The sequence below is a fragment of the Pteropus medius genome, unplaced genomic scaffold, assembly GCF_902729225.1.
Source record: "Pteropus medius unplaced genomic scaffold, Ma_sr-lr_union100, whole genome shotgun sequence".
Classification (NCBI taxonomy): domain Eukaryota; kingdom Metazoa; phylum Chordata; class Mammalia; order Chiroptera; family Pteropodidae; genus Pteropus; species Pteropus medius.
Genome location: NW_024355205.1, coordinates 14,747,156 through 14,772,966, shown reverse-complemented (window position 1 = coordinate 14,772,966; position 25,811 = coordinate 14,747,156). Strand labels below are relative to the sequence as shown.

The following is a 25,811-nucleotide window of genomic DNA, read 5'->3' as shown; positions in this document are numbered from 1 at the left end:
GTCAGATAGAGATGTCAAATAGACAACTGGATAAATGAATCTGGAGCTTCTGAAGGCTATACATTTTTTTGTCATTTACCTACCTCTAGGTTGTTATGAATGCTGGGCATGAGGGCAAGATAGATTAGGAAGAAAGTATAGCACAGGGTAAGGGCCTAGGGCTGACCTGTGAGGAGCTCTAAGTTTAATGGCTGAAGAGAGGAGAATGTATCTACAAAGGGGATATGAGGAGTCATTTTTTGAGAAAATGTAGGAAAATTGAATGAAGATAAGTGAGGAGAAGACATGAAGGAGGGAATGTTTGTATCAAATGCTTCCAAGAAGTCTGTAAATAGAAGGGTGATAAAGTGGTCTTTAAATGTGGTTAACATAGAGAAACCACTGATGATTTTAGCAAGAGTAATTTTTGGATGTGATAGGAAGCAGGAATTTAGAGGCAGTGTGTGTAAATAAATGATTTTTTAAATGTTTGGCTGCAGCAGAGATATAAATTGGATGGTAGCTGAGGTGTCCAGCCCAGGCCAAAATCCTTTGTGTGATCTCTTAGACCCAACCATAACACGCATTCCTAGCCCAGGTGCCTCCAGACAGAGGCCTCTGTATTTGGAATCTGAGGTACTTTTTCTCCACTTCCAGTACATTTTTATTCCTGACTCTTCCCCTTTTTCCTCTCCCTGGTCCACTGGTCCATAATGATGCAAGAGCCTTTTGTTTGGGGCTCATCAGCAGTGAGGTGAACTCCTGCGCCCCCATCCTGTCTGCCCCACACTCCCCTGCACGGCATTCACCTGACCCTCACTCATGCTGTTCTTTGAGAGAAAATGGAACATTAGGAAGTGAGTGCTCTTTTGGCTTCTTAGTTGCACTGTTATAAGTGAATACAAAAGTTTGTTACTTTCAGTTTGACTCTTTGTCCTAATTGACCACCTGAACTCTTGATTGCTCCACAGTAGCAGTACAGGGTTGGGGGAGGGGAGGACGAGAACAGATAATTGAAGGACTGAAGTCCTTGAAGAAGCCAGAGGAAGCTGATTCCAGAGCCCGTGTGGTGGGAATGGCCTTCATGAGAAGGAACCTCGGGCCTCACCTCTATGAAGTATTTCCTGGAGTTTGCTACCCATAGCTTGCACCTCTTCCCCACCTCAAAGTCCCCCACCCCATAATCCCATGAAATTAGATTCTAACATTGCATTTATAATATTTGGTTGTGCTATTTACTTCTCTACTTCTCCTAATGAGAGCTTCCAATTCTAATTTTGTGAATGTTAGCAAATGTTAGTGATAGGTGAATAAAATTGTTTTAGTTAACCATATCCCAAGACCTAAAGAGTTTTATCTTTAATGTTTAGCTTTGGGAATGTTAAAATTTGATTGACATTGTACACCAAGGATCTATGCTTATCAGAAACTTCATGTGATAACAAAGCAGAAAGTTTAGTTAAACAAATAACTAACTTTTGAGGGATGGATGCACACATAAAATAATTGCTGAATATTAAGTGCTATACTACGAAGAATTTTCTATAAGGGCAATGCAGTTAACCTTGATAGCCATAGGTTTAATGTTCTGTCTATTCAAAAGGGGCTTATGTGGCCCATTGCATATGAGAATTTGTGATTTTCATGCGGCATGATGTTGAAATGTATGTTCTGCGAGGAGGCTGTTCAGGAGTAATGTCACTTAGCTGGTGAATGAGGCCAGCTGACTGCTGCTCATCATTGTATCTCAGAGTGGCTTTGTTTCGTTCTGATCTTTATATATTGAGTAATGCTTATAAAGGGTCTGCAGAATAATGATGATGTTGATAATAATTAGTAATAGAAAATTATTAGCTAAATATTGTAATTATAAAGCAGGCAGTGACATGAACTTGGGGACAAAGACGTTGATGTTAGGGAGAGAAGAGTGTTGAAGGAATTTTGGTATGAAGTGATAGGAACCAAAAACTAATATAGACATAGTGGGGGCAGAAGGGAATGTGGCAGAACTTGGAACAATCCGGATCGATTATTGAAGGGTTCACTATTTCCATTTGTCTCATGCATGTGGACATAACTGTGTTCATTATCTCTATTCCGGTTTCTCATTCTGCAACTCTAAATTGAATTTATCTGTATCTTATATAATAATCATGTACCGAATTTAGGAAGATTCTATTACTATTAAACACTGTAGGTGGTATAAAGATGAACAAAAATGTAGACCGAGTCTTAAAAGTGAACACTGAGGATAATAGGCATTTACACACATAATTTATGAGTAAGTTTTTCAAAGGTATAGAGACCAGGAAAAGTATGGGCTGAATATAGACCTAGCCTTATTTTATCTAACACAGCAGGCAGCATTTCTGTCGTAAAAGAAAAGGAATGAACTTTGGATTCAGATAGAGAGCATTTTTGGCCATTTTAGCAAGTTACTATTTAACTTTAAGCTACAAATCTGTAATTTGCAAAATCAGGATAATGTACTGCTCCACAGAGCTGCTGTGAAGGTTTTTTAAAGTATTTTTTTTTAATTAGACTAATAATGTGTTTTCATGGAAGAAATTTTAGAAAACATAAGCAAAGAATGAGAAGGAACATAAAAATCATTTGAAATCCCACTGTTAAATGGTGTTACCATATTAGTTTATAACTTTTCAGTTACAGTTACATGTATTCATACTGTATACATGCACCTATAAAACTATTTTTAACAACTTTGACATTGTACCAATCTGTAATACGCTTTTTTTGAAAATTTAATATGCCACAAGAACATTTTCATGGAAGTATACAACTGTATAATTTTAATGGCTATATGATTTTCTGTTTCATGGATAGTACCATATTTTATTTTATAGTTTGTCATTATTGGCATTTAGATCCCAGGGTTTTTGTTTGTTTGTTTGTTTTTTATTAAATACAGTGGAGTGATTAATATCTTGTGAATGTATCATTGGGATAAACCCAGAGAAGTAGAATTGTCAGGTCAAAGGCAATTAACATTTTCTAATTGCTCTCTGGAAAACTTGTTTTATTTTCTGCTCTCATCAGTAGCGTATGAGAGTATCTGATTTCCCACACCTTTGCCAACACTGGAAATAATATCACTTGTATTAATCTTTGCTTGTCTGCTAGGTAAACAGTGGGATTTAATTTTATCTTGTGGATCTGTGGTCTATAATATTTCCCTAAATGTTTGTTTGCCATTTATATAGGTTTTTCTTTTTGTGACTATTGTGAGAATTTACTGAGAGTATAAGCATAAATGACCAGGCTCAGCACCTGGCATATATTAGCCTATCATTAAGGATCAGAGTTCATTTTTATTTAAATCCTCACCCCTTGGCAGCCTCCTTCCCAATCATGGTTCCAATTAAAGAGTAGGATAATACTGCAAAATCTCGTTTCATTGGTGAGGTTATAATTTTTAGAGATTGACAGTAATAAATTCTCTCCTGATTGAACTCGGGATTCCAGGTTTCAAATCTGCCTTTTACCAGCTGAGCGTGTACTGCGTGATCTGCTTAACCTCTCTAAGCCTCGGTTATCTTATCTATATATAATAGGGATAATAATTTCATCTCTTTGTAATGTTGTAAAGATTAAATGAGCTAAATTCTTTTAAAGCATTTTCTACATTCCTTGGCACATACTGTTCAACATTCCCTCAGAGGTGTAGTCTCTGAGAAGGTCAGATCATTTAGACTGATGTATATATAATCAAAGATTTAAGTGCAGGGAAGTGCAAAGAGATCTTTAGGAAATGGCAAATAGTTTGACTTGAGCAAGAATTGTGAATTCTATCTAGGCTGAGGAGTTTATTTTGATTCACTAAGCAAAGAAAGAATTTTAGTTTCATTTCCTACCACTGTTAGATGCTTACCTGATTAAAATCACAGCTTAGATTTTTGTTTCCTGCTGGAGTATCAGTGTAGTTATATAGGAAAATATAGTTCCAAATTGAGGTGGAAATACCACTCTTTACTTTTGTTGCTATTGTTGTCACAGATTATGGGGAAAGGAGATAGAAATAACATTCTCGGAGACTCTACCTAAAAAGCATGGTAGTAGTTATTACAATTAGCCCTCACAATAACTCTGTGATACAGTGTATTATTATACCTGTTTTAAAGATGAAGAAACAGATTTAGAAATGAAGTGATGTGTTCCAGTATGAGCCAGGATGGAAATTCAGGTCAGCATGATTTTAAATCCATACTCTCTCTAATACACTGCACTATCTCTGTGTAGAAAACAAGTACTCCCTCATTAAGACTTCACCTGTCTCTTCACTGTTCTTCCCTGTACCTACCAAATCCCTCAGAAAGGAAAAGGGTACCCAATAATATACCGATTTACCTGTACCTAGCAGTGTGTAAGAACATCCAGTTTCATCTGCTTGTCAAAACAATATAGCCATATATTTTTAACTTGGAAATTTATAAAAAGGCAAGTCCTGTATTTTAAATTTGCATTTCCATGATAACTAATGAATTGATCACATATCTCCCTCTTGACCAGCTTGCTTCTATGAATTTCCTGTTTCTGCCTTTTATTCTTTTTTATATTGAGTTCTTTATATTTTTAAACATTATTTATAGTGATTATTTTGGACTATGAATGTCAATATTCTTTTTTTATGGGTGTTGTCCCCCCCCCTCCAATTCTGAATTCAGTCTAGAAGGAAGCTGTATTTTTTTTGGCATCATCCATTTCTTTCTAGTTATTGGGTGTATTAACGAATTTGGTGTTACATACTTTTTCATAGTATTCTTGTATGAATCCTTTGTATTTCTGCGATGTCAGTAGTAATTTCCCCTCTTTCATCCTGATTTTGTTTATTTGGGTCCTTTCTCTTTTTTCTTTAGTGAGTCTAGCCAGGGGTTTCTCAATTTTATTACTTTCTCAAAGAACCAGCTCTTCGTTGCATTTATTTTTCTTTTGTTTTTGTTTGTTTGTTTTTGTTTTTGATTTCATTTATTTCTGCTCTAATTTTGATGATTTCTTTCCTTCTGCTGCCTTTAGGCTTCATTTGTTCTTCCTTTTCTAGTTTTTTAAGATGAAGTGTTAGGTTGTTTATTTGGGCTCATTCTTGTTTTTGGAGATAGGCCTGTAATGATATGAATTTTCCTCTTATGATCGCTTTTGCCGTGTCCCAAAAGTTTTGATATGTTGTACTATCATTATCATTTGTTTCTATGTATCTCTTGGTCTCCCTTTTAATTTCTTCTCTGACCGAGTTATTCTTCAGTAGTATGCTGTTTAATCTCCATGTATTTGTGGTTCTTTCTGCTTTCTTTTTACAGTTGATCTCTAGTTTGAAAGCATTATGATCAGAGAATATGGTTGGTATGATTTCAACCCTCATATTTGTTGAGGCTATCTCTGTGTCCCAGTGTGTAGTCAATCCTTGAGAATATTCTATGCACACTAGAGAAGAATGTATAAGCAGCTATTTTGGGATGAAAGGCTCTCTAAATGTCAATTATGTCCAGTTGGTCTAATATATCATCTACGGATGTTATTTCCTTATTGGTTTTCTGTTTGGATGATCTGTCCATATCTGACAGTGGGATATTTAGGTACCCTAAATATTGGGGACCTATGATAGTGTTTTTGTCTGTTTCTCCCCTTAGTTCTGTTAGTAATTGCTTTACATATTTTGGGGCTCCCTGATTGGGAACATAGATATCAATAAGTGTTATGTCTTCTTGGTGCACGATTCCCTTTATCATTATGAAGTGTACCTCAGTATCTTTCTTTACCTTTTTTATTTTGAAGTCTATTTCGTCCGATATTAGTACCATTACTCCCGCTTTTTTCCGAATGCCATTTGCTTGAAATATCATTTTCCACCCTTTCACTTTGAGTCTATATTTGTCTTTGGAGCTGAGTTGTGTCTCCTGGAGGCAGCTTATGGTTAGGTTTTGTTTTGTGATCCAATCTGCAACTCTGTGCCTTTTTATTGGTGGGTTCAGTCCATTTACATTTAGGGTGATTATTGAAATATGAAGTCTTCTTATAGCCATTTTATCTTTTGCTTTCTGGCAGCTCTGTGCTTCCTTGTCCTTGTGTTTCTGTTTTCTTTATTGTGGTTGGTTTTTGTGGGTTTTCCCTCTGGTCCTTCTTGTTTTATGTTATATACTTCGGTTCTGAATCTTTGGTATGTGGTTACCATTACAAATATGAAAAGGATAGTTATATATGCACAGTCGTCCATTTTCTTCTGTGCGTGCCTTATCTCCATTCCCCTTTGCGAATTTGGATCTTTGAATCTCCCCCTTTTCAGTCATCGTTGTCTCAATTTGTCCCTATGTATGCTGAACGTTCATTACTATCTTGCTATAGCAAATTTCTTCTTATTTTAAGCTTATTAAGCCCTGTTCCTAGTAAGGGTTGTACTCCTCTGCTTTCATCAGCCTGCTAGTCACCTTACTCCTAATTATGGAGTGTTTTTTTGGTCATTTTGTTTTAGGTGAGCTGACCCCTTTCAGTATTTCCTGTAGTGCAGGCTTTGTAGTGTAGAATTCTCTCAATTTTTGTATGTCTGGAAAGGTCTTAATTTCTCCTTCATATCTAAAGGAGAGCTTAGCTGGATACATTATTCTTGGCTGGTAGTTCTTTTTATTCAATAGTTTGAATATTCGATTCCACTTCTTTCTGTCTTGGAAGCTTTGTGCTGAGATGTCCAACAATAATCTATCCAATGGGTTTTCCTTTATAAGTTACTGTCTTCTTTTCCCTGGCTGCCCTGAGAATTCTGTCTTTATCGTTGAGTTTTGATAATTTTAATATGAAGTGTCTTGGTGAAGGCCTTTATGGGTTGAGATAATTGGGTGTTCTGTTGACTTCTTGAATTCCAAGCTCCAGTTCATTCCTTAGATTTGAGAAATTCTTATCAACTATTTGTCTGAAAATGCTTTCTAGTCCCTGCTCCTTTTCCTCCCCTTTGAGAATTCCCATTCTTATGTTTCCTCTCCTGATGGTATCAGCTAGTTCTTGTATTTCTCTTTCATTATTTTTCATTCTTTGGTTTCTCTCTTCCTTCTAATTTATTTCTAGATTCCTGTCTTCGATATCACTGATCCTTTCCTCCATTTGGTCTACTTATTTCCAAAGCTTGTTATTTCATTTTTCAACTCTTGCATTGTGTTCTTTATCTTCAGAAGGTCTATTCGGTTCTTTTTGAGAGTTTTAATCTCCTTGCTAAAGAGTTCATTCTGCTCATCTAGTTGTTTTTTCAATTCATGAAATTGTCAATGTGATTCGTTTTGGGTCTCATTGAGTTTTTTCAGAAATACCATCCTGAATTCTCTGTCATTTAAGTCTCATATTTCTATGTCTGTAAACTTATTTTCTGGAGATTTCTTTCTTTCTTTCTGAGATGCATTGTCACCTTGGTTGTTCACGGTGTTTAGGCATTAATGCCCTCTGTCTGGGCATTAATGGAACTGTGTTGTGCTTTTTTTTTTCCAGAAAGATTTATTATATAATGGTTTCTAGCCTGTTGCAAAGAAGGTGTTTTTCTTTTGGTTTCCAGTAGGTGGCGTATAAGCCTCTCGGTAAGGTCTTAGTAATGCCTTTTATTTCCTTATAGATGTTTAATCATGCTTGCTACCCTCAGTCTCAGTTCCTGTCAGTGTGAGTGACAGTTTCGGAAGCGTTTGCTCAGATTCCCCGGGTGCTCCATGGTGTTCCCTCTTGGAGAGTATGGGGGGAGGGGCCCTCTGGGTTGCGGGATGGGGGCTGCGGCTCAGCCTTTGTTTTGCAACTGTGGCTGCTAAAAATCAACTGTTGTTTCTCTACTGTCTCCGCTTTTCTGCCATCCCCGTTTCTCTGCCTTCTGCCATGATGACTGGGCACTGTTGCGGACCATGTGGGGCTCACAGCACTTCCAGGCAGGGCTGTTCAGGGAACTAGCCACACCTTCTCCCCTCCCCCTCCTCCTATAGGGAGGTCCGGGGGCTGTGAGAGGCAGCTTCTTTGTTTCTCCCAGTCTACTGCCCCACACCCGGGGTCTGACCTATGGTAGCTCTTATGCGCAGATCCCACTCTCAAACGTGCTGGTGTGCAGTTTGGTTGTTTTTTGTTGAGTTTTAGATGTTCAGCTTATTGTTGTTTCACAAGGAGAGATTTGGGGACATTTCTCACTCCACCATGTTTAATCCAATCTCCTTGGGATATAATATTTATGAAATGACTTTCTTGAATGTATAAATTTGTTTTTATTTGTATTTAAATGGAACTTACTATAATGATACTTTAATTATATTTAAATACAAATTTATATTTATATAAATATAATAAATATATAAATTTAATTATTTAGGCTTACTTACTGAACATGAAATATATTGGCTTATTTCTCCTTTTAAAATTGTTTAACCTCAATCTTTCAAGTGAAATAAACTTTATAAATCTTATTAAATAAATTTGTAAATGATTCTTAAATCAGTGATCAATTATTCTTTTTTTATACTCCAGATTCATTTAGAATAATAAACAATACAAATGACCAACAATAATGGATACGTTAACTTATTGTACATCTTTGAGCAGAATAGTATATAAACAGTAAAAACATTATATGTAAATATATTTATTGACACTTGAGAAACTGTTTACATAGTGAAAAAGTTTAGGTTACATGACAGAAATCAACAGTAATCCCATTTTTGTAAGAAAAAATAAGTGTATTTCTGTGTGTGCATAAGACTGGAGGAAAAAACTAAAACATGTTGAGGTATTATCTTTGGCTGGTAGAATTTCAGGTGATTTTTATTTCTTCTTTATTAGAACCAGATGTAATTTTGAAATTTTCTACGATAAGCATTTATTATTTGCAGGGTCACTGCTAGTCCATACAGCACCTTTGTGAATACTAGGAAAAGATGTCACTGTGGATGCAGTTCCACACCAGGATGCACTGCTTGGTTGGGCATATAGCTTTTATCTTCCAGTGCCCTAATAGGTTTTCCTTTCTTTTTCTTTTTTTTCTTCCCATAATGAACAACATGCACAATTGAACATGATGGCCCTGAAACCTTACATAATAAAAATTATTTAAAATTAAAGACTAAAAGTAATATGACCTTTTAATGCATCTATTCTGGGCGGGCTACTCTCCTTACTTGACCTCTATCAGGTCATGTGGGACCTTTGAGCTCACTCTTCCTGCCTCTTCTTTTCTACTTACTCACTCTGCTCAAATGTAATCAATCCTTCAGGATGCAGCTGAAATTACCCTCTTCTTTGAAATATTTCTCAACCACTCTGACACATATGGCAATTTCCTCTTCTGAACTTCTCTTGAACTAGGTCAAGACCATGGATTGAAGGGATTGGTGGTGAATGGGTTGCATCTCACCTGCTAACTCCACATGACTGGCAGTGACTCCTTAGAGCACAGTGTTAAGACTCTTGAGCTGCAGCTGGCCTCAGTGGGAAACAGGATTGTCATTGATTAGGAATGTTAGTCCTGCATGTGGGAAATAGCCGATAAATAGCATGTTCACATGCATTTTCCTTGCCTGGGCATTAATTATTTCATGCATTAGTCTTGGTTTAATAATACTTTTTAAACATCTAAGGCATCGATACCATATCTTAATACTTGTACTTTTTGATGGTATGTGTTTGTTTTCTAATTGTTATTGTTTTTATTATCCATTCTGAATTTATCATGGAGCCAGGTACAAAGGGTGCTTAATAAATATATTTCTGTTGCTCTTCATTTTTGATGTTCCAAGTCACTTTCTGGTATAATTTCCATTGTGTTCTTTTAGATCAGATCTACTGATGATGAATTCTCTTAGTGTTCCTTCATCTGAGACTGTTATCTAGAGCACAACTTCGAAAATATTGAAATCTTTCGTTTCCTTCACAGACCCTTTATGTGAACTCTAGAACCTGCTTATCTGAATGACTGTAAATGGCTTACCTGGTACATAGCAACTTAAGTCTTCAGCCTCTCATTGGAATAAGCTCAGTGTGTGTCACATCCTCATCTATTTAATATGTTTAATAACTTGTCCTGATTGTAGGTGCTTACTAATATTTGTAAAAATAACTAAAGAATCTTAAAAGAGAATAGCACATGTAAAATTAAATAATCATGGTACACCTGTCTACGCAAATGACTTTAAAGTTCTAGAGTAGAATTTGTTGCAAATAGATCAAAAACTACTTATAAAATACAAACATCTGAAAACTGTCATTCTTTACTGTGGTAACATAAGAATATACATTTAGAGCCACTAATTTGCAAGATATTCTCTAATCAGGAGAAAAATGCTGAGTATCAAACCAAACCTGATACGTTGAAATTGAGAATTCCAGAAATATCTTTTAGGAACTTAGTGCTAATATTCTGTATTTTTCTTTTTGGGGTTAAAATTAAAAACAAACAAACAAACAAACAAAAACAACAGTTAATTGAGATATTATTTTTTCCTTCTTTTTCAACATACTTTATTATAGTACATTCTTTTAGAGATCAGAATATGAGAAGGTGCTCATTTCAGGATATACATGGTTATTTTTATTGGATGCTAGCAATTGGGCCAAGCTCTTTATATGTACTTGTTATTTGAAAAATAGACTGAAATTCGTTTATGGGTATTATAGTCGAAACGGATTTTAAGGTGGTTAAAAAGCTAATGTCTATGAAGATATTTCTTAAATTTGAAAGTGTAATACAGTCATTTGGTCCATTATTATTAGTCTGTCATATTGAATCAGTATTTATTGAGTGTCCTATATATGTGTGTGCTGATTATCTTGATAATCCTTGACTTGAATTTAAGAATGGAAAAATTACAGAAGATATATAACTTGACAGAGTTATTTAGTAAGTAATAGAATTGGAATTTGAACTCAGGTTTTTCTTAGATTTATATGCTACCAAAAATTTGCATTAATAATGTTTTATACTTAACAGAAAAGATCTTATACATGTAAAAATTTATCAATTATTGAGAGGGAGATGTCGATATTTTTTTAAATGTATAACTCAGGCTTTTAAAAACCTTGACTGCTGTTATGTAAAAAAATACTCAACTCATGTAGATTTTTGCTTTATGAAAGAGAAAATACAAATTAACTGTAATCTTATCTCTACAGCTGTAGAAAACTACAGCACAGTAATCTTTTAAAACTGAATAATATGATTAGTTCATGACAAAAAAAAACCTATAAAATTTTTTTTACTAGTATAGGAGTTGCTGTTTTTCATAAATACCGCATATGCACACATTTTATATGGAATAATACATATACATTACTGATTATAAATATATTTAATCTTTTATTTCTTAAAGATTTGGTCCATGATACTTTAATGCTACATCAGTGAGTTGCTTTCATTATGGTTCTGAGTATTTTATAACTAAACATTCACTGGATTTATGGTTGGCTCTATGAAATGGTTTTGGTTTATATTTTGTTACTTTTCTGCTCTCTACTCAGAACAGTCACTTTTCTTTTGGATGTCTTTTGTTTATTTAACTTGTGTTAAAATATTTCTTTTATAAGTAAATCCATAATAGATTTTGGATTGATATAATAGGAACTGATGAGAAAAATTATGTACTTTTACTGAGTGAAGCAAGTAATCAAAACATTTTTTTTCTAAGCTAATATTTTGACAAGTATAGATGCAAAATATTGAGGATAAAGGAGAATGCCACTATCAGAGGTAATAGGCTTTTTTCAATATAAATGCTATTATTAATTGTGGCTTCTTGGCCTGGTTCCCGTAGACAATTTTAAAACCTGAATGATCATCTCTCTATAATGTTGTTATATTTTTTTAAAAAGTTGATCCTTTCCTAGTAAGATTAGATCTAAAAAAATCTTTGTTTCGTAATTTCTTACCGTGATATAAGCTTTATCATAGCAACAATTTATAAATTTATAGCATGCTTCCTTTGGCAAAATGATGAAATCTGTTTGCCGCAAAAGTAAATTAGAAATTTGATTTTAATTTTTTTCTTGCCCGTCATGATATGATTGATGCATAGTGTCTTCCTGCTGGAAGGAGTCCTAACATTGAAACTGACAGGTGCCACAAGGTTTATTTAGGACAACCTCAGCCTTGTCCCAGTTAGTTTCAAAATGTCTGCCTCATACATGTTTAGCCACCACATTTCCTGCTTTAGAGCCTTGTGTTATGCCAACATTACTATCTGTGCTGCCTCAACTACAAATTGGATGAACAGCCCGTGACACTTTTTCAATATTATTACATTAAACCAAGTGGATTTTGATTGATAACCTAATATTCAACTAATGCAAAACATCAATCATGGCAAGTATATTAATTATTTAATATTGCAGTCTAATTCAGAAATCGATGTGCTGCATGAGGGGAAGGGAAACTCATGGTTCCCAGAAGATTTAAGACAGGGAATGATTAAAAAAAGACCTGCTGTACTCCTGTGTGTTAGTTCGATACAAATCTTTATTCATTTGCCAATAATCTCTTCCCATTTTCCACTTCAGGACCATTTTATCAGTTTTGAGACCTATAATTGAATTAAGTCTGCTTTCAGCACAGGGCAACAGGAGTTGCACAAATATTGATGAAGTCATGACAGGGACAACCCAAGAGACAGACCACTAAAGAGGACAGGCCTTTAAAGAGGACCATTTGTTGCAAAATCCTTCTCTCAGTGTCTTGGATCTTGCCTCTCTCTTTTCAAAAATTCATTAAGAATTTTGGAACCACTTTTAAGACTTTTATATTTAAATATCATTATAACATATTTCTATAGCACATTGCAATTTATAGAGTACCTTCATATTCGTTATCTTGCTTATTTTTTCACCACAACCTTATATATTAAGTAAAGCAAGTGTTAACACATCTTTATATCATAGGTAAAAAATCTGAGCTTTAGAGAAGTTGGAGTATTACCTAAGCTCATGCAACTATTTTGTAGTAGAGCTTAAATTTGAGTGTAGGTATTCTGCTTCTACAACCAAGATTATACATCATGCTGTCTTCTGTAGTGTTTCTATACTCATGATGCTTTATCTGTGTTGTTTCGAGATGACCACCCTTTCTTGCCTTTCTGTCCAAAATAGAATTAAAGAAAACTGACTTTCATGGAGAATTTGTTGAAAATCTGATGTCCCAATGATACATATTAAGCTGTATAAGTATGCAAACCTAGATATAAATGAAAATTTCTTAGTCTATTGTATCTTTCATTAGAATAGAAAGTTCATCTTCATATATATATACACATATATATATATATATATGCACATATATATGTGTATATTTTGGGGCGGAGGGAGGGTGGAAGTGGCTTAAATATATGTCATCAAAATTGCCACCCCAGCTTTCTTTTGGTTCATATTTGCCTTGTTACATCTTTTACCATCTCTTTTTTGGAAACCTTTTTGAACTTTTTTGTTTTATGTGTCTCATAAATGACACATTGCTGGATTTTGTTTCTTCCCCAATCTGAGAATTTTCTCTGGCATTTTAATTTCAGATTGTTATGAGTGAATTTTCTTTAATTTTCTTTTCTGTCATTGATTGCTTAGATTACAGTATTTACTATGTTCTATGCCAGGCTTTACTTGCTTCATCTTGTCACTTCTTCCTGAATTTATTTCTCTTCTGACTACATTATGTTCCCCAGAAGTTCTTTCAAATAATGTCTTTGTGTGGTGAATTTCCTGAGACTTTGTATGCTAAAATTTCTTTTTCTTTCAATTTAAATAAGTTTATTAGCTGTGTATAAATTCTGGGTTCACAGTCCTTTTAACACTTTATCTTGGAAGTTAATACTTTATTATCCAGAATTAGTATTGAAAAGTCTGATGTCAGTGTTATTCTTCCTCTATAGAGGGGTATGCATTTTTTTTCTGGAAGCTTTTAGGCTTTTATCTTGATCTATAATAGTCTTAATTATCCTTATATTATGTTTTGCTGTGGATTTTTCCTTAACTCTCCTGTTCACTGCTCTATGTGCACTTTCAATGTAAGATTTGAATATTTCTATATCTGGGAAATTTTGGTCATTATTTCTCCAAATATTTCTTTTCTTCTATTTTGACTTTGCCTTCCTTCTAGGATTCCCATTACATGGATGGTCTCACTTCTACTCCTGTTCCTAATTTTATTCCTTGTTTGTTCTGTTTCTTCACCCCTTTCCTGTGCCTTCCCGGAGAGTTCTTCCACCCAGTGTTCCAGCTCACTAATTCATTCTCCGTCTATAGCTATTGTGCTTTCAATTCATTCTCTGAGTTCTTTATTTCAAACTATTGTATTTTTAATACCCACTATCTCATATTGATTCTTTTTTATAACTTTTTTTATATTTAATTTCAAAAAATCTTCCCTTTGAAGATGTTATTAATGCTTATATTATATCCTTGCTCAGTCTATTCTGTTTTCTCTGGATGAAGTTGCTCTGTTTGTTGTTTTTTCCAATCTTGTGCTTACATACTTCAGAGGTCTTAAAATTTTCCGTGTGGGCTTCACTTTTACTTCCTGCAATATATAGCTGCCTTGGCTAGTAACTTTAATCTAAGGAGAGGGGTAAAAGTCTAGGCTCTGGCTGGTGCTCCTCCAGGTTAATTTAAAAACTGGAGTACAAAGCATCTAGTGTTCTACTTTGGCCTTAGCCACTTTTGCCATCACGTCTTCCTACTCCATCAAAAACAATACAAAATGAAACAAAGCAAAACAACCACCCACCAAACACATACACATAGCTCCTAATACTACTGTCCCAAACAACCACTCACTGTTGCAATTGCTTTGTTCTTTGTGTGGGGCCAGGTAGGAGTGGGGCCAGGTAGGACCGCTCAGAGACCTGAGCTGGTTGCCACCGACTCTCCACCACTGTCATTCATGATGGTTAGATGTCAGACCCTTATTAATTGAATTCATACTTTGATTCAAGCACTGTATTGGGTGCTGGATTATAAAAATTTTAAAGATGCAGTACATATCCTTGAGAAGTTTTCATTTTAGTGATGTCAGTGGGCAAGTAAATAGGTATTTCTAATAAAGTGTAATAAATTCTGTTATATGAACACATGGGAAGAGTTCACTACTTCATTTGTGAGGAAGGAAGTTTTCTTCAGTGAAGGTATAGTTTAGACTGAGTCCTAAAGGATTGTTTGTTTGTTCGTTTGTTTGTTTAAGATAGTTGAGGAGAGTTATAAGCCGGGAGAAAAGGAGCATTTCTGATAGAGCAAGTAAGTTTGTGAAGCCAAGTTAGTATTTGTTATGGCTGTTACTGTCTCTTTCCATGTGATGTAGCTTTGGAAAAATAACAAGGAAGAAATGAGTAAACTGGAATGTAGTAGGTTATTATGGATTTTAAGAAAGGAATTGACATGGTTAAGCTTACATTTTAGAAAGATCTTGCTGTATTATGGAGAATGAATTGATGTGGGGTAAGGCAGGAGCCATTGTTACCCATTTAAAGGCTTTATAGTAATCTGGGAGAAAAAAGATGAGGCCAGTAATCTCCCATATTAGTGGGAGAGAAAAGAAAAGGCCTCAAATAAGGTAATAGCTGTGAAGATAGGAAAAAGTGGTTAAATCTAAATGAATTAAGGATATTGGAGACCAAGACCTGGTGGTTGAGTACGTTTGTTTACATTTGATAGTGAAGGAAAGGGTGTGTATCAAGAATTACGCCTAGCTTTCTTTCAGGCATATAGTTCTAAAGGCATATTTCTTAAATATCATTTAATTTAAAGAATCACTTGGAAATATAGCAAAGCAGTAGCTCGCCAACCTTTTCTTTCTTCTTTCTTTCGTTTTAAAGAACAGTTTCTTATCCTTGATTCCAAAATGTCCTTATAGCTCTTGTTCATCCCACTTTGTGGGGACATCCATATGTTTCTTTCAAATTTCTTAATGTGCATGATGATGAGATGCTGCTTCAGGCCTTGCTGTCAGTGTCATATGACATACAGTACATATAACTTGTACTAAAATACTCTAATGAAGCATGTCTAGCCCCAGTGGTTTCAGATAATAAATTATATGGACTTTTATTTTGAATCTGAACATTTTTGTTCTTTTATATTGCATTATCATTTTCTAATAAGAACCATTATGTGACAGTGTAGCCATGGGGGAAAATGAAGTGGCTTTGTAATATATAGCCCAAACTCCCAAGGTAGATTACTAAGTGAAGGTACAAAATAGTGTGTGTGGTATGCTTCTGTTTGGATTTTAAAAATAAACAAACAAACAAACAAGAAAAATACACACATACACACACACGAATAAAATATCTTTAGAAGGACAGAGCTAATATCAGTGATTGAGAACTGGGAATCAGCGATAGACTTAATTTCATTGTAGTATACACACACACACACACACACACACACACACACACACACATTGCACTGTCAGGTGATTCACTATATACATTATTCTTTTTGTTTAGATTTTAAATTCACAAATGCCCATATGAGAATGTTCTTGTGATCCATTTGACTTCCAGCTCCAATAAATGCATTAATTCTGTAATAATAAAGTTAAAAATAATTATTTATGTAGCTATTAGCTTTCTCTTGTTACAATTTATTCCTATCATTTGTCATTAGGACTGCATCCAGAGAACGAGTTTCAGAAATCCTTAAATTTTTAAATGTTGAATACATAGTATTGCTAAGATTGCCAGAAGCAGTGAGTAGAGAAGAGAATGGCTAAAGATGAGTGCTTTGCTAATCATTAGACATTGGAATTTATTCCCAGTATGCCAGACTGGGCAGTAAGAGCAAAGGTTGGAAGCCATGAGTTTAGTTCAAGCAGTGGATTTTTAGGGGGAAAAAAATAGGGAAATTTGGAAAGATTGTATAGCAAGACAAAAGAAACAGATAAGCATGTTTTTGGCAAAGACTATTGAAGACAGAAATTGAGGGAAAAGAAATAAATTGGAGACCTCTTCAGAGAAATAAAGAGGTATGGGGAAAAGATTAAATATCATGACTGCAATACTGTTGTTGATTGTTGGCTTTTCATAATTATTTTCTGTAATGTGGTAGAAGTATAATTTCTATGTTAAATAAAGCTTGGTATTTATGATGAAATTTTAAACACTACTTGGTCAGAGTAATAAAAGTCAAAGTCCATTTGTCACTAGTAAATTAGTATAGAATGAAATCAGGATTAAAAAATCCAAATATTTGTCTCATTTCACCAAATGTATATTTATCTTTACTCCTTGCATAGTTATTATTTTTAGTTCTATCAGCAGTGTTCTGCCTACAGTGAAGAGCAAGAAATTAAATACCTAAAATATATAGTGATATTTGATATTTGTGTTTTTTTTGGTGATATATATTTTTTTAATATTACAACAGTCTTTTAGGTCCTGATTTGTACTGTGCCCTAAGTTATTAAAATTAATGTCAGGTAAAATTTGTTAAAATTTAGTTATTTAGCTATGAACTCACAAACATATTCTTTATGTGCATATTCTTTATATAAAAATGTGACCATTGATGGATAGGTATTTGATAAAGCAAATATAGTAAAATGTCAGTTATAGAACCTAGATGGTGGGTAGAATTTGTGTGTTTGAATATTTTCATAATAAATGTTGGAAAAAATAAACTAATTAAAAAGCTAATATGAAATAAACATATGTGAATAGTGAAATAATAATATATTTGCCTTCTTTTTGTTGTGAACTGACTTTGAGAAATCTGAAACATTCTTTCTGTCAGTGGAATACCAATTAAGTGGTAATACTATTAGATACATAAATAAATGATATCTTCCCATTTGATGGAAATTGTTTTGTCCTTACATTGTTATATGAGCATTAGTAAAGATATATGAAAACATTCTAAGGGTTTATAAAACAGTTTTTAGGTAAACAAATTATAGCAGACAAGGGTTTAGCAACTATTTAGAACTTTTATTCTTCTATTTTAGGGAATCTGGAAACATCAAAGCTGGATTAGAACATCTGGTAAGTTCTAATTTTCTCTTGAACATTTGCATCATCTTTGATATCTGCATTCTAAATGAACACTTTTGAATGAGCTTTGAATACCTTGTATTGAGAAAGTCAACCATTTCCCAAAGGGTCAGCTTACTGTTATTATGTGAAGGCACTTACATTTTCATTTATCTTATCATTTCAAGGGAATTTAAATTTTTTTAAATTACTTTTTTTTTTTTTTGATGTAGAGATGAAATAAAATGGATGACAATCCTTGGATTGATGATTGCTTTAATTATAAACAAAAATGTTTGGTGTAGAATTTTTGGCATATCTTGATCTGACAAAAACAAGCTTGCGTTTTAAGAAAAACACAATCAAATATTGCATGCATAAATATGGTGTGTTTTAGCAATTTAACGGCTTTGAAAGAAATGCACAGCTTTGTTTTTCCTAATGTCTTTGCATTATGAATAATGCATTGGTTTAGACTATATTCAGTTTAGAATATAAAACTGAGATGCAAAATTTCAGGTTTAAGTAAACATTTTTAGAGCATCAGTGAAATTCATACTGACTTATTAAAATCTGTTCATTGATCAAAAAATTGGAAGAAACTGTTGTATTGTAACAGGCCCAAAATTCATTAGCTTACCACATTGAGTGTTCATTACAACATTAAATAGTTCATTTAAACAGAGCATTATAAAGTCATGCTCTGGTTTCTGGTCAAATCCAAATGTTGAATAATTAATGAGAGAGATTCTTTTGTAAATACAATCCAAGTACTTTTTAAATGCGAGACCTCATTCGTATATCATATTGTAGCTTTGTTAACTATTAATGTGCTTTTGTTTTCCCACAAAAGCAAACAGTAGCAAGAGGCATCTTCATTTTGACTTACATTAGTTTTAGAATTGGAAGGGATTTTTGGTTTTCCTTTCAAAAGGAAACTGAGGAAACCTAATCTTTAAAAAAAATTCTAAAAATTATAAATAATTATTAAAAAGCGAGATACAATAACCTTGTTAGAAAATTTGAACTATATATTTGTCCAGATAAGAAGTAAATAAATAACATTTTGTTCTTATTATTAAAAATTAATTCCTGAATCTATATTTGTCACTTCATAATGGCACATATATTTAGGACATATGTACATCAGAATAAAAATGTTAATCTAAGACATCAAGTTCCAGTATCAATTGGAGATTTATAACAAGGAAGAACACCTACCAGAGTGCTGAAATGAGCTGTCTTTTATACTTCTCTTGTAAGTTATTATGAATTAGAAAGACTTTATATCTCTTTGGTTCATGTTCCTCTGTAAATACTAGTTAGATTTTTTTTTTAGTTTAAATTTTATATTTTTTATACTTACTAGTATGAACTTATTTCCAGTGACTGTTTTATTATTTATAATCTATTCCTAATCTTATGTAGCAGTGGTTCTGACTGTGCCTTGGGCTGCCAGGAAGGCTCCCCAAAGCAGGTGGCACTGCAGACTTCCAGTGCCCACTCTGACCAGCGTAGTTCCACTTTTAGTTATTTTGTATATTTTTAAATTTTTAAAATAATATTTCATCTGAAGAAAGAGTTCTACTAAATATTAAAAAATCTTTGATGAAACATAGCCACTAATTAAAATCAGGAGTAGTTGTTTGTTAATTATACTTTTATGTTCTTAAACGTAAATTATATTTCATCTGGATCATACATATACAACAAATATATTTCAAAGATAATGCATTTTAGGAATGAGAGAGCCTGGATAAGTAAAACAAATAGTGGGAAGTAGATGATTTTAATGTACTTTATCTAAGTTGTTCAAAAGACTCTGTAACTTGTCATTGCCAGATTGACTCACTGATTGTGAACTATTAACAATAATATAACTATATAAATATATAACAAAATCATACACACATATATATATACATACATACATATTGCTTTGTGCACTAATAATATTCAGACAGTCACTGATATTCTTCATAACTCCCTAAGAAGGAAGTAAACTCAAGAATTTATTGGTCGAGCATTAATGAAACCTATATGTTTAGCAGCTGTGGGCTCGTAGGTTTGTGTCTTTCTACTTTCCGACTGAGAAGATACTTAGGGCCCTTGTCATCTAGCACAGATAACCCTTCTTTGAATTGGTTATGTAGCCACATACAATTAGAAGTATAGCTTCCAACAGATTGCTTTTTTTAAATATACGGAATAAAGTTAAATGAGAAGAGTATTCTCATTTGGAATAATTTCTTCTTCATGTAGCCTTCATCTTTTCGAATTTATTTGCATTATCATAGAGAATTAGCATTGTTCTAAGAGAGGGTAAAGCCAGTATAAATTTAAATAAGTTGCGGAAAATGACATGTGCAACATGTTACACTTGCCAAAAGGATACATATGTAGCGGCACTGTCTGTGTACTCTGTTTATGGGCTCTTCTTGGTGTATAGTTATGTGTAACCCTAGAAAGGAGAAAGCAGGTGTGAATGTAGAGAAGAAAGAGTGACATAGATGGTCTATGTTCCCCTGGAACCTCCTCAAGGCTCGATTTCACTTATTTGTCATAATACCTCAAACCCTTGATTCGCTTTTGTTCTATCCTTTCTTTCTATGTTGCCAGCTTTTCTAGGGGAAGTGTCTAGCATGTCATTCTTAGCTTAAATTTTTATAACATACTGCCCAGTACCATTTTATTTTTCTTTTCACAAACACGTCTACTACCCATAAAGCCTATGTTTGTTTAAAGTTCTAGACAGAGCCTGTGCCCTGTTATCCACTGATGCTTCTTACATGATAATTGCAAAATGGAGATTTTCCAACTCTTTCAGTCACCCCATATTTAGCAGCCAGTATTCTACTGTAAGGAAGAGCCTACCCTTCTTTCTTATTTATCTGTTTATTTTGAGAAAGGACTCATGGATTTTTATTTTACTAAATAGGTTATTATTAATTACTTTCCTTATTAATTTGATGCTCAAGTTTTCCCAGACTCATCTAAAGAATATCCTTTTGATGCTCAAGTTTTCCAAGACTTATCTAAAGAATATCCTTTCAAGGCAACTTCTGGGTCCTTTCAACATACCCCATCTTTTTTCTCTTTTTTAAGTGTGTCCTGACATTATGGCATAACTAGATGTTCCAGGCTCTTCTTATACCTTCCCTGTCCTAATCCCAGAATCAGCCATTTCTTCAAATTACCACATTTCATTTTAGAAGAAAATAGTATTTAGAAGTCAAGGTCTATGTATGTGATGTGCTCTTTGTCTCTGAGATTTCATCACTTCTATGACATTTCAGTCTTAGATTAGATAAATAGATAGATTGGTTAATTAGCTATTTTAAAGAAATTATGAGTCATAATTATACCTCCAATTTAAGTCCAAAGCACAGAATTCTTTCTTGTCCTCCTCCATTTCATATTTGTATTTCCCTTTATTCAAAGTGAGAACCCTAACTCCTAACCACACCAATGCATTTACCCATTTGCTTAGTCATGTTTTATACACACACGCACACACACACACACACGTGTAATTTTACTCGTAGACTTTCTGTAAAATTAAGCTTATATGCATGTATGTATTCCTGTTTCCTCTTATTAAAAGTCACATATTGCATAAACTTTTTTGTAGTTTGCTTTTTTTCATGTAACATTATATCCTGGAAATCATTCCATAATTACTATATCATTATACTTACTATTTTTCTTTCTGTATTTTGCTGTGTTTTCTTTATTAAAGATATGAGATTGTAGCCTACTTACATGCCTGCCACACTTTTATAGATGCTGGCAGAAGACATGAGATGCCTTTCAATTCTTCATTTCTGAAATATTTTTCTTCCATTTGTTTTTACTTTTTGAATATCTGATTTTAGGGTTTTGTTGTTGTTGTTTTTCCAAATGAGTCTTGTACTTTGTGATTGGTTCAGGAGGATGAATTTTTATCTATTGAAATGTTTTGGTTTGCATTTTCTGTTTACTTATAGCGGCTTTATATGGGAGTGGTTTGGTTTTTTGGCTTTCCCTCCCTCGCTCCCTTCTGTTTCCCTCTTCCTTTCCCTCTTCCTTTCCCTCTTTCTTTCCTTCCCTTCCTCCCTCCCTTAACTCCTAGACATTTTGTAGACAGGGTTCCTAGCTCAAGGGCATCTTCTTCTACAGTACAGTGAAGTGCAGTTTCTTTAATGGATGATGGTGGGGGAAGCAGAAAGAAAGGGCCGGCATGTCTCATTTCTCTTTAGCTGTTTGTTTCTTCTTTCTTCTTCCTTGTCATTGCCAAGTATTCTATTTATCTGATTTTCTCCCAGAAGCAATGCTTCCTGAGGCTGCCATTTCTGGTTCCACTCACTTTCAAGTTTCTTCCCTTTAGCTGGTGCTGTAGTAAACACTAATCTGAGACCTATGTTCACTATTTTGGCATTTTAGTGTTGTAGTACTTTGTTTTTCTGGGGGATGATTTTTGTTTGTGTTTCCAGTTATGTATTAAAATTACAACTGCTATCAGAGTAGGGGAGGGGGTCTGTGAAAAGTTTTACCTCAAAAGAGAAATTTCCTAATGGAAAATGGTGTAAATCAATGTCGAACAGACCTTGAATCCTAAGGAGTCCTGCTGTGGGAATCCTGTAGGAATCACTAGCAAATCAAACCTCTTAAAGAGCTCAGTGCCCATATTTATTTAAGACTTAGAGAAAACAAGTGAAAACACTGCTTATAATGTTGTGCTTAGATTTTATAATGAACTTAAGGAAATAATGCTTTTTATCTGCTGAAGAATCATATACAAATTAAAGACCTTTAGCTAGGACCCCAGTATATATGTCTGTTAACACAAAATAGTCGAAGGAGTAGAAGTAGATGTTTATTAAGTGGCAAGGTTGCTCCTGAATTTTTTTTTATTGATGATGCTCTAAAAGTGTAGAAAAGAGACTGTAAGTTCTTCTCTGTTATGTCAAAGGGAGCTGACTCCATATTTTTCTACCATCTTAGGTTTTATTTATTTATTTGTTTGTTTGTTTGTTGGTTGGTTGGTTTTGTTTTGTTTTTCATGTAGGAGGAGAAAGCCAATAACAAATTAGATTACCTTAGATTCAGAGTCTCAGGCAGAATCAATTCTGGGAAAGAATGCAGGAAGAAGGGAAAAGCTGCCTTCTTCATTGGTTCTCCTCCCTTTTGCTCCTACTGCAATGTCCAAATAAAGAGCTGAATGATCCCTGTAGTCTCTCAAAACTGCAAGACTTTCCTCCCCGAAGCTGCACTCAAGTCTCCATCTTATGTTTTAAAATTCTGGATGATGCAGGGAGTAGAAGTGCTTATCAAACATGAATCCTGAATGAGGATTATAATGTTTACTCTTTAGATTTTTTAGTACAGTCAAAGAAGTTTGGTGATATTAACATGCATTTTTATTTTTACAATTATGAAAACATACAGGAGATAGAACCTTGCCATTTAATTACAACTTTTACTTTTATTTTATTGGCAAACTATAAAAACAATGCTATATCGTTTCCTGTTGGGAGAGGGATTGCGATTAGAATATATTAGGTTGAACTATTGAACTATATGAACTATATGAACTATATAAAGGTCAGAATAGTTCTGCGGATTGTTTCTGGCCTGAAGGGACTGCTGTGCCACCATGCCCCCTTTGGTGGGGAATGATGGGAATTATCCTGATCAGTCTGATGTCTCCAAAGCCTCCCTCATTCTCTTTTCTGAAAGTCAAATAATTGGAGGTGGGATGGGTATGGGGCATCGTGATCTAGGTCAGTGCTTCACTGTCTTTAATGTGCATATGAGTTGCCTGGGGTTATTGTTTAAACACAGGTTCTGATTCTTTGGGTCTGTGGTAAGCCTTGAGATTCTGCATTTAGCAAGCTCCTAAGCAAGGCCAATGCTACTGGTCCAGCCACCACCAGGAAGAAAAGGGCATTGAAAGGCATTGCCTTGAAAGACATGTGTCCAATGAACAGCGCCTTCTGCTTCTGATAAAAATCTAGATGTTTCTCCCATATGCAGGTTGAGTATGATTCTGCAACCTCTGAATGTTTGGTTGGGCGTTCATAAACCCAGAGAGATGGACACTCCATAGATTTACACAGGGGCAAAATGTCCATTGTCTTACTCTGTAAGAGTAACAAAAGGACATTTTTTTCTTCATTTTGTTTCTAGCTGTTAAGTTGTATATTTATGGGGTGAAACTGAGTTCCAGGGCTAATACTTTGCTCAGCTTTAGGTGTAAAGTTAAATAATTGACAATAAATCTTTTAGTGAAAAGAATTATAAGTGTTTACAACTTTAAGTGGGATTTGCTTTCTATTAATAGTTGAATAGCAAAAGAACTCTGGAGCCGTACCTGTGGGTTTTTACTCCCCACAGAGGTCTCATTTATGTTTCTTATATTGTATAACATTTGAGAGTGATGACCTACTTGTCCTTGTGGTCAGGCAACACAGTCTAACCATTTTAAGTGTTGAAAAGCAACTGTCATTAATAGCTTGTTTAGCCCATCAGTGGTTAGTAGAATACAGTTGCTGCTTGCCAGAAATGTAGGCAGGCCCATTGCTATTACATACTCATCAGTAACACTACAGGTTTTAATGAAAGCCCTTTCCTCTTTGTTTTAGGTTGTTTTGCATAGAACTTACAAATAAAAGTGCTATATTCCAGTTTACAGACTAATCATTTTATTTAACATGAGCATAAACACAGTTAATGTATTATTGTCATACTTTTGTGGATTCGGTTAACATACAACATAAACTATATAAAATGCAAAGAGAGGTTACAAACCTATTCTAAAGACTTTCATCTTTCATCTGTTGCATTTTTAAATGCCTTGTTTTATTTTACTATCTCTCCACTATGTTCAGAAAAAAATGTTTTTGACATTTGTCCAAACGAGTTTGAGGATATAATTATTTCAGAATGCACTGATGTTATTCATATATTCTATATGTTTATAAAACACTGAAGAAAAATGTTCATTACCTCATATACTATTTGACTTCAACATAACAGATCCATCTCCTCCCAACATTTTAATTTATTTTTCTCATCTAAGCCAATATATATTTGAGGTTTAGAGTAAATGTGCATATTAAAACAGACACTTTTCTCAAACTGTGATCCTTAGATAAAACAACATGAAATTTCTCTTCTTTCTGGAAGCTCGGTTTCATAAATCTTTCTTTTCTTTTAACAAACAAGTGTGTCCTATGAATATGTGAAAATTAAAATACCTTTAATGTGGATTAAATGTTAATGTCATATTGCTGTCATGATTTCTTGGACCATTTGCAGATCGTAAGCCTGGGGACTGGTTCACATTCCAGTTAGAAACTCAGTGATCCATTTCTGATACCTTTTCATCAGTTATAAATTTATTAAAAATTGCTTCTGCAATGAATCATTAATAATTATCCAGTTATCCAAACAGCATGAATGTGGGCCCCTTTTCTGTCTCCCCCCATTCCCTCTCTTCCAAAGAAAGGTCTGTCTATTGCATTTTTAAGACATAGTGATCTTAGAAGCAAATGGTAGAGCCAGTTAGCTTTAAAAAAACAAATGACAAGATATCACGTAATTTTCATGACACTACCAGTAGTTTCAAATTTATCTTTATTTTAGATAAAGTTTATTTTCTGACTGTTATGCACATATGCTTATTAAAGCTTTATAAAGTAAAACTAAATATTCTAAATGTATTAAATAACCCCCATTCCCCATTACTTATTAGTCTGAAGGACAAACCTTCTTGAAACTACCAGAGTAATTGAATAATGTATTCTTATATATTTTTTGTATTATTGTTCAGGACACTGTAGGTTATGCTTCATTGCAGGGAATCCCACAGACACATGGTAGTTATTACATGGC

At 34.1% G+C, this 25,811-nt stretch overlaps 1 protein-coding gene across 3 annotated transcripts in view; it reads left to right on the top strand.

Moving 5' to 3' along the window:
• RSRC1 (arginine and serine rich coiled-coil 1) overlaps positions 1–25,811 on the top strand; it is a 346,237-nt gene that overhangs the window by 144,202 nt on the left and 176,224 nt on the right. For all 3 annotated transcript variants that reach the window (XM_039857718.1, XM_039857717.1, XM_039857719.1), the window contains exon 5: positions 17,912–17,948. In XM_039857718.1, the coding sequence (XP_039713652.1) occupies positions 17,912–17,948 (37 nt within the window). The remainder of the gene's footprint in view (positions 1–17,911; positions 17,949–25,811) is intronic.